The 8583-nt window shown below is 38.5% G+C and overlaps 1 protein-coding gene across 2 annotated transcripts in view; it reads left to right on the top strand.

Moving 5' to 3' along the window:
- The window catches only part of GRIA3 (glutamate receptor, ionotropic, AMPA 3), a 428954-nt gene that overhangs the window by 214854 nt on the left and 205517 nt on the right, over window positions 1-8583 (top strand). For both annotated transcript variants that reach the window (XM_006885062.1, XM_006885063.1), the window contains exon 4: window positions 2514-2701. In XM_006885062.1, coding sequence (XP_006885124.1) covers window positions 2514-2701 — 188 coding nt within the window. The remainder of the gene's footprint in view (window positions 1-2513; window positions 2702-8583) is intronic.

The raw sequence follows: 8583 nt of genomic DNA, 5'->3' as shown, positions 1-8583 counted from the left end.
TTAAAATTTTATTTTATATTGATTTAATTTACTAAATTCAAATACATTGTTTTTCACACCAGATCTCCCCCATTTCCTTCCCATACCCACCCATCAAATCGTGTGACCCTATGATCATGAATTATTGTTTTTATGTGCTTGTGAATTCTATTGGCTAGGATTTTGTTAAGGATTTTTGGATCTATGTTCATAAGATATATTGGTCTGTAATTTTCTTTTATAGCAATAACTTTGCCTGGTTTTGGTATTAGGGTTATGCTTGCTTCATAGAATGTCTCTGGGAGTGATCTTTTTAAAATAACTAAAGTAGAATTGGTGATAAATCTTTTCTGAATGTTTGGTAGAATTCAGCCATGAAACCATCTAGTCCGGGACTTATTTGGGGGGAGTCTTTTTATGACCTGCTCAGTGTCTTCTTTTGTGAGGGGTCTGTTCAAGTGTTTTACATCTGTCCATGTCAATCTGGGTAGGGCTTAAGTTTCAAGGAATTTGTCCATTTCCTCTAAGTTTTCAAATTTATCAGAGTATAGCTTTTCATAATATTCCAATATGATAGATTTAATTTATTATGATTCTTTTGTGATGTCACTTCTATCATTCCTTAATTGAGTTATCTGTGTTTTCCTTTTTACTTCTGTTAAGTTTGCCAATGCTTTGTCAATTTTATTGTCCATTTTAAGACACCAGCTCCTGGTTTTGTTGATGGTTTCAACTGTTTTTCTGTTTTCTGTATCATTTATTTCAGCTCTTGTTCTTATCATTTCCTTTCTTCTGGAGGCTATGGTGTTAAAGATGTACTCTACTTTGAGGAGACAACTATTCCCTAGTAGTATTTTGAGTGCCTTCCAACCTGAGGGGGTTCATCTTCTGGCACTATATCCAACAATATTCTGCAGCTATTCATATGGTTTTCACTGGCCAATTTTTAGAAGCAGATTGCCCGGTCCTTCTTCCTACTCTGGTATTTAAAATGCTGGTGGCATAGCTCCCAGCATCACAGCAACATGGAAGCCACCACAGTACAAGAAACTAACATGTGAGTGGTAGTATTAGTCATTATTTAAATAGAAAATAATCCAGAATTTAAGGAGGCAATGGAGCTGCTTTTGATGAAATTTCAAAAGATGTCAATACTTGATGGTTTGTACCCACCCAATGATACAGCAAAATGGTGCTTCCATAGACGTTATGACCAAGAAAATGCTATTGAATGATTCTTCTCTTTAATAAAGGGGGTTGCTGTGAGTTGTAATTGACTTGACAGCAGCGGGATTGGGGTTTTGTTACTTATGTGATGAAATTACGTATATTTATAATAACTCAAAAATTTAGACATGATATCATATTGACAACTTGGCTGTTAAAGACTAGTACACTAGAAAATTTCTTTGCCATTCTTGTGAATAATACTTTCCTATATCTGTGACTTGGACAATGGCTAGGGAGGATAGAAGGAGAATTGATGCCTTTGAGCTGTGGTGCTGGAGAATAGTATTGAATGTACCATGGACTGCCAAGAAAACAAACAGATTCAACCTAGAGAGGGTTAAACCAGGCTACTCCTTGGAGGCAAGGATTCTAGGGCTTCGTCTGACATAGTTTGGACATGTTGTAAGGAGAGACAGGTCCTTGGAGAGGGACATCATGCTTGGTAGGGTGGAGGGACAGTGCAGGAGGGGAAGACCCTCTATGAGGTGGATTGATTCAGTGACTGGGGTAATCAGAATGAGTGTGTCAGAAGCAATGCGATTGGCACAGGATAGAGCAGGGTTTAGGGCTGTTTTACATAGGGTTGCTATGAGTCACAAATGACTCGATGGCACATAACAACAACAACAACAACATATCTGTGACTTATGCTTTCAGACACTCTGCTCTTTTCAAATTCTCATACTTCCTCCCCAAAAGTTATTCAAAACTCCAAACATCAGATCTTTTCCCTCCCATTCAGCACAGACTCAAGGGTGTTAGTATACTTTATAGGGATCAGGGGACAAGTATACTATCCTTGTTTAGATACTTTTGGTCACTTTATTTGGAAGAGACAATGTGTAATGTTGGGTATTGATATTGATGTACGGATCAGCCATATTGCAGTGAGTTTCTATCTCTACTAAAATTATATGTGGTTCTGAAGAATGTATATGGGAAAATAAAAAAAAAAGAACTTCAAGTGCAATAGGAAAGATTATGGGTAGAACGTCTTGACATTTATTCCATTATGTATTTTGACCTGTCAATTAAGTACTGCAATTCAGGTATGATTACTTAGGCTTGATTTTACCTGGATGTTTACCTAGCCTGGTGCCTCAAGTTAAAGTTCCTTTAAAACTAAAGGTGTCAACTGTCTGATAGTTCAAGTCTAAGAATAAAAGTAAGCCTACTCTCTCCAAGGAGGGTAAGGTTCAAAGGGAACCAGTGAATGGTGAATTAAAACTCATTTGGACATTTATTATCTACAGAAAGATTTTTGTAAAAAACTAAAATAAAATAACTGTTTTTCCTTCCTTCAGGATTTTCCATCCTCCAAGCGATTATGGAAGCTGCAGTGCAAAACAACTGGCAAGTGACAGCAAGGTCTGTGGGAAACATAAAGGACGTCCAAGAATTCAGGCGCATCATTGAAGAAATGGACAGGAGGCAGGAAAAGCGATACTTGATTGACTGCGAAGTCGAAAGGATTAACACAATTTTGGAACAGGTACATTTGAGATTTATTCCACACCCAGCCAGCACATTAAATCATCAACCTCAGGCAGTTCCCATATCTGCTAATAAATTAAGTAGCCAACAGACTAAATGTGCCAACAGTTTTTGAAAGTCTAATTCTTTTTTCCTTCTCAGTGGCTGCAGAAAAAGGGGGGGGGGAATCTAAACTGTTGAAAATTGCATATAATGATTAATGTGGAAGTCTTTGAAATGCAATTGTACCTATCAGATAAATTCAAGGAGCCCTGGTAGTACATTATATGTAGGGCTGTTAACAAAGGGTGGGTATTTTTAATCCACTCAGCTACGATGAGGGGGAAAGATGGGCAGTCTCCTCCAGTAGAAATTTACAGCCTTGGAAAACCAATGGAGGGTTGTTAAAAGTGAGAACTGACTCAATACCATTGGGTTTGGTTTTGGTATTAGATAAGCACACCTCACCATGGTTATGCTTCACAAACAGCTGGTTATTTCATACTAATCCTCTTCTTTCTCTATGCCTTCCTCCCAACTGGGAACAGATAAGGATAGGGGTTTTGTTTATGGAGTCCTCGCTGTTGGAATACTCACTACCCTCAGATTCTTTCAAGGAAGAAGAAGGAGGGAGGGAGAGAGGAAGAGAGAAGGAGAGAGGGAGGGAGGGAGGGAGGGAGGGAGGGAGAAGAGAGGTGGGAGACAGAATGGGGGTGTGTGTGTGTGTTTAATTTTTGAGATGGCATATGACAAAAATGTTTATGACTTTAAAAATATGTACAAAGTGAAAGACTAAGGAGGAAAACAATTGAAAGGGCTAAATATACACTTTTGTATGCTTGGATATTTAAATTTAAGACTAAAAATATTACAAGAAATGTTTCACCTTAAGCTCTCTTTAGATACTCTTTAGGGTAAAGAATCAAATTGAACAGCTATGAGATATCATCTCACCCCAGTAAGAATAGCAAAATTTAACAGAACAGCAAACATCAAATGCTGGCGAGGTTGTGGAGAAATTGGAACCCTTAATTCACTGTTGGTGGGAGTGTAAAATGATGCTACGACTATGGAAGGCAGTATGACACTTTCTCAAAATACCATTTGACCCAGCAATTCCACTACTGGGAATATACACCAAAGAGACAATAACTGCCACCCAAGAAGATAGATGCACACCCATGTTTATTGCAGCTTTGTTTGCAATAGCAAAGAGCTGGAAACAACCCAAGTGCCTATCAACAAACCAATAGCTAGAGAAGCTCTGGTATATTCACACAATGGAATACTATGCAGCATTGACAAACAAGGAACTCATGAAATATTATGCAAAATGGATGACCTTGGAGGACATTATGTCAAGTGAAATATCTCAGTCACAAAAGGACAAATATTGCATGGGGCTACTGTTGTAAAACGGGACTGACATTGGGGTTGAGGGAAGACAGAAAAGGAGGGGAGGAATGATGTATACTGCATTGAAACAGATAAGGAATAGAACTACTTAAAAGGGATATATGATTGGGTCTTATTGTCATAACAGGAGTCCAGAATGAAGGCTGCATAGAGTGGACTTGGAAGGGACTGCATAACAATAAAGAGTTTTTATTTTACTTTTCAAGAAGAGTGAATCGAGGGAAGGGGGTGGGCAGGGAGAAAAGTGCAACAATGAATGACTGGAAACCCTAGGCTCTGTAAATTTAAATTAAAATTAATTTATTTTAAAAAAGAATTGAAACAAAAAAATCAATTTTAAATGTGGGAAAAGTTCACTGTTTCCCTTAGCTGTCTCAATTTTCTAGTTAGTAACAAAGTGTCTGTCTGTGTGTGTGTGTGTATATGTATGTTACCATAAACAAAAGTTCAAGGAACCATTTCCACCCTAATTTGACCCCAGTGTATCTACAAGCCCAAACAGCTGCATTGAAATACCATTTGCCCCAGCAATCATATCAGATTGAAATGATAGTGGATAGCCCTTGCCTGGAACAACTGTTTTACAGCAAATTAATTATTAACAATTTGTCAGCCATGCCTCTATCTACTACTACAAAAAGAAAATGCAAGGAAAATGGGAAGAGAAGGAAGAAAAAACATTGCTGACTGCATGGTGAAGCTATAAAACTCTTCTCTTGTTAGGAACACCATCTCCTCTATAGTGATCTCCTCACAGACAACCTAGAGCACCAGCCTACCTTAATCAAGTTTCCCAACTAACCCTCTCTTGAGCTACACAACTGATCCACCACTTCCCCTACTGCCCCCCACCCCGACCCACCAAAAAAACCACCTTTGATTTTTCTTAGATCTTGAAAGTGAAGAATCAGGTCAGTGATGTTGATGCATGGACTACATGCCCTCTAAAATATTCTACCAAAATAGCCTTTTAATGGGTGACCTACTTAATAGCCCAAAGCATCAGAACATCTTCCTTGTTCGACTTTGTTTTCCATCTTTTCTGTCACTGAGTCTGGTTTCTTGAACACCTTGCCTTCTGGTAAGTCTTTCTGATTTTGTAGGACCTTATATTAGATTCTGAGATCCCCCACCACCCCAGCATGATGTAACAGAAAATGTGAAAGGTAGAACTCTATATATGGGGCCTTGGGCACATAAAATAGATGTGCCTCAGTTTTCTCACCTATGTAATGGAGATGTTAAAATTTGCTTGGCCTACCTCACAGGGCTGGCTTTGCAGGCAAAACACACAATAGAAAATATATTCATTATTATTACACACTTTCAGGGAAACAAAACCAGCATTATTCAACTCAGAATTTTAAAAAAACTGTTCTCTCGCTCTGTGTTCTCTCATGTCTCATTTCCTATTTTTCAAATATACAAGATCTCTTAAAATTGATTGAGGCTTTTAGCAATTACAGCTTGCTCAGATCCACAACCAACACTCTTAATACCAGCAGTCAGGAAATCAAAAGACAAAATGCATTGGGACAATCTGCTGTCATGAACCTCTCCGGAGTGCAGAAGAGCAACAATGTCAGTCTATTACTTGTTATACTTCAAAGAGTTGGACAATGACTAAAGATGACGGGATAAAAATAGATGCCTTAGAGTTGTAGTGCCATGAACTGCCAAGAAAACAAATAGACCTGTCTTGGAGAGGGTGAAACCAAGTCTCTCCTTGGAGGCTAGGATTTTGAAGCTCCATCTCACTTACTTTGGGCAAGTGTCCTTGGAGAAGGACATCGTTCCTGGAAGGGTGGACAGACAGAGCAGGAGAGGAAGACCTCAGATGACATGGGTTGATACAGTAACTGGGGCAATGGGGGTTCGTGTGTTGGAATGAGTGAGACTGGCTCAGGACAGGGAAGGGTTCAGAGATGCTGTACATGGGGTCACTATACATCGCAGGCAACTCAACCAAGAACATCCTAGGACAGGTTTGGAGGTAGGAGTGGCATCCACTTCCTAAACAACATGCCTCCAGAAAGTCTATGAACTTTGCTAAATGTTGATAGTTGTAGAGGGGCTTCAGGCCTTTTGTTCATAGGGTCATTATGAGTCGTGCTCAACTCGAAGGCAATCAAGAGCAACAACAATCTATAGATCTGGTTTGGGTATAAAGTCATAGTGTAACCTATATGTAAGAAATGTAAATGAAAAGTTAGCCAAGTGCAATGTTTCAAATATAAAATAGATCTTCAAAACAGTGTTACACAATATAATCTCCCATTCTCCATGAGACAGATTCCAATTTTCCCTGTGAATGTTCAAATATGTGTACAGTAACCCAAACGTCTTCCAATATTTTTTTCCAAGACGTAAAACTAAATTCCCTTTCAGCCCTTTATGCGACAAGCTGAAGAAGAGCTTTAGTCAGATACTAGTGGGTCATTAAGATTTTTCTTTACCAGTTAACCCACAAGAAAAGTACTGTATTCCAACACTCACAGCTTAAGAATTAACATAGAAAAGGACAAAGCTAAACAGTTGAAACCAGGAAGAGTTGTTCAGGTTACTAAGGAATATTTAGAAACTAAAGATCCTGTGAAAAACAATGTATACTAATGTAAGTAAACCAATATAAAATAAAAAAATTATTAAAAAAAAAGAAAGAAAGAAACTGTAGATCCTGAATCCAATAGTCAAGAAAGCTCTCTGTAAGAAGGTTTAGTGTACTAGGATGGTGGTGGTGGTGGTAGATGTCATCAAGACGAGTACAACTCATAGCGACCCTATGAACAACATATCTGAACTTTGTTCTATGCTGTGTCATCCTCACACTTCCTGACACATTACAGCCCATTGTGGCAGTCACCATATCAATCCACCTGGTCGAGGGTCTTCCTCTCCCTTATCAACCCTCCACCTTTCTGAGCATCACTTCCCTCTCCAAGAAACAGCCCCTCCTAGAAACACATCTGAAATATGCAAGGCAAAGCCTCATCATCCTTGCCTCCAAAGAGTACTCTGGCTGCACCCTCTCCAAGACACATTTGTTTATATTTTTGGCAGTCAGTGGGATGTACAGTACTCTTCTCCAACACCACAGATCAAAGGTATCAATTCTTCTGTCATCCTTATTCATTGTCCAACTCTCAGATGAATAGCAAGTGATCGGAAAAACCATGGCCTTAATCAGAAGCACCTTAGTCTTCAAACTGACATCATTACTCTTCAATAATTTTGAGAGATTCCTAACTTCAGAATTTTCACTTTTTGAGCTGCACAGCAGTCAGACTGACTATATCTGTAGAAGAAATTGTTGTAGAAGCTCAATATAAGCAGTTAAAACTAGGACAGAGACTGTGGGTCAGAACATCAATTACTCATGTTCAAGCTCAAATAGAGGCAGAAGAAAATTAAAATAAGTCAGAAAACCAAAATATACTCTTTAATCTAGTCCATCTGAATTTCAAGATCATCTTACTAATAGGTTTGAGGCATTGAACACCAATGAGTTGTGGGAGGATTTCAAGGATATAATCCATGAAGAAAACAAAAGGTCATTGCAATGACAGAGGAAAAAGAAAAAACCAAAAATGTCAGAGGAGACTCTAGGAATTGCACTAGAGCATCAAAAAGCCAAAACAAAGAAAAAAACTTGCTGAAGTAAAAGGTGAACACAAGATTTCAAAGGATCATTTGAAAGGACAAAGCTAAGTATTATAATACAATGTGCAGAGAACTGGAATTGGAGAATAAAAAGGGAAGAACCCACTCTGTATTGCTCAAGGTGACAGAATTGAAAAACAAATTTAAGCCTCATGTTACAATACTGAAAGCTGGTATGGGCAATATATTGAATGACCCAGAAAACATCCAAAAAGATGGAGGGAATACACAGAATCACTGTACCAAAAAGAACTAACTGGCACTGAAAAATTTCAGGAAGTACCATATGAGCAGGAGCCAATAGTAATGAAGGAAGAAATGGAAGCTGCATTGAAGGCATTAGCAAAAAAAAATAGGGCCCCAGGAATCAATGTGATATCAATTTACTTGTTTCAATTAATAGATGCAGCCCTGGATGCACTCACGAGTCTATGTCATGAAATTTGGAGGACAGCTGTCTGGTTGACTGACTGGAAAAGATCCACATTTGTTCCCATTCCCCGAAAGGTGATCGAACAGAATGTGGAAACTATTGAATGGTATCATTAATATTATATGCAAGCAAAATACTGCTGAAGATCATACAAAAACATCTAGAACAGTACATAGATAGAGAACTGCCAGAAGTTCAAGCAGGATTTAGAATAGGCCATGGCACCAGGGATATCACTGCTGATGGTGGATCCTGGCTAAAAGTAAAGAATACCAGAAGAATGTCTACTTGTGCTTTATTGACTATGCAAAGGTATTTGACTGTGTGGATCATAACAAATTATGGCTAATAATGAGAAGAATGAAAATTCCAGAGCACTTAATTGTGCTCAC

This window comes from Elephantulus edwardii, unplaced genomic scaffold, assembly GCF_000299155.1.
Source record: "Elephantulus edwardii isolate Elephantulus edwardi_28Jun2011 unplaced genomic scaffold, EleEdw1.0 scaffold00040, whole genome shotgun sequence".
NCBI classification, from domain to species: Eukaryota; Metazoa; Chordata; class Mammalia; order Macroscelidea; family Macroscelididae; genus Elephantulus; species Elephantulus edwardii.
This window is presented reverse-complemented; position numbering and strand designations above follow the sequence as displayed.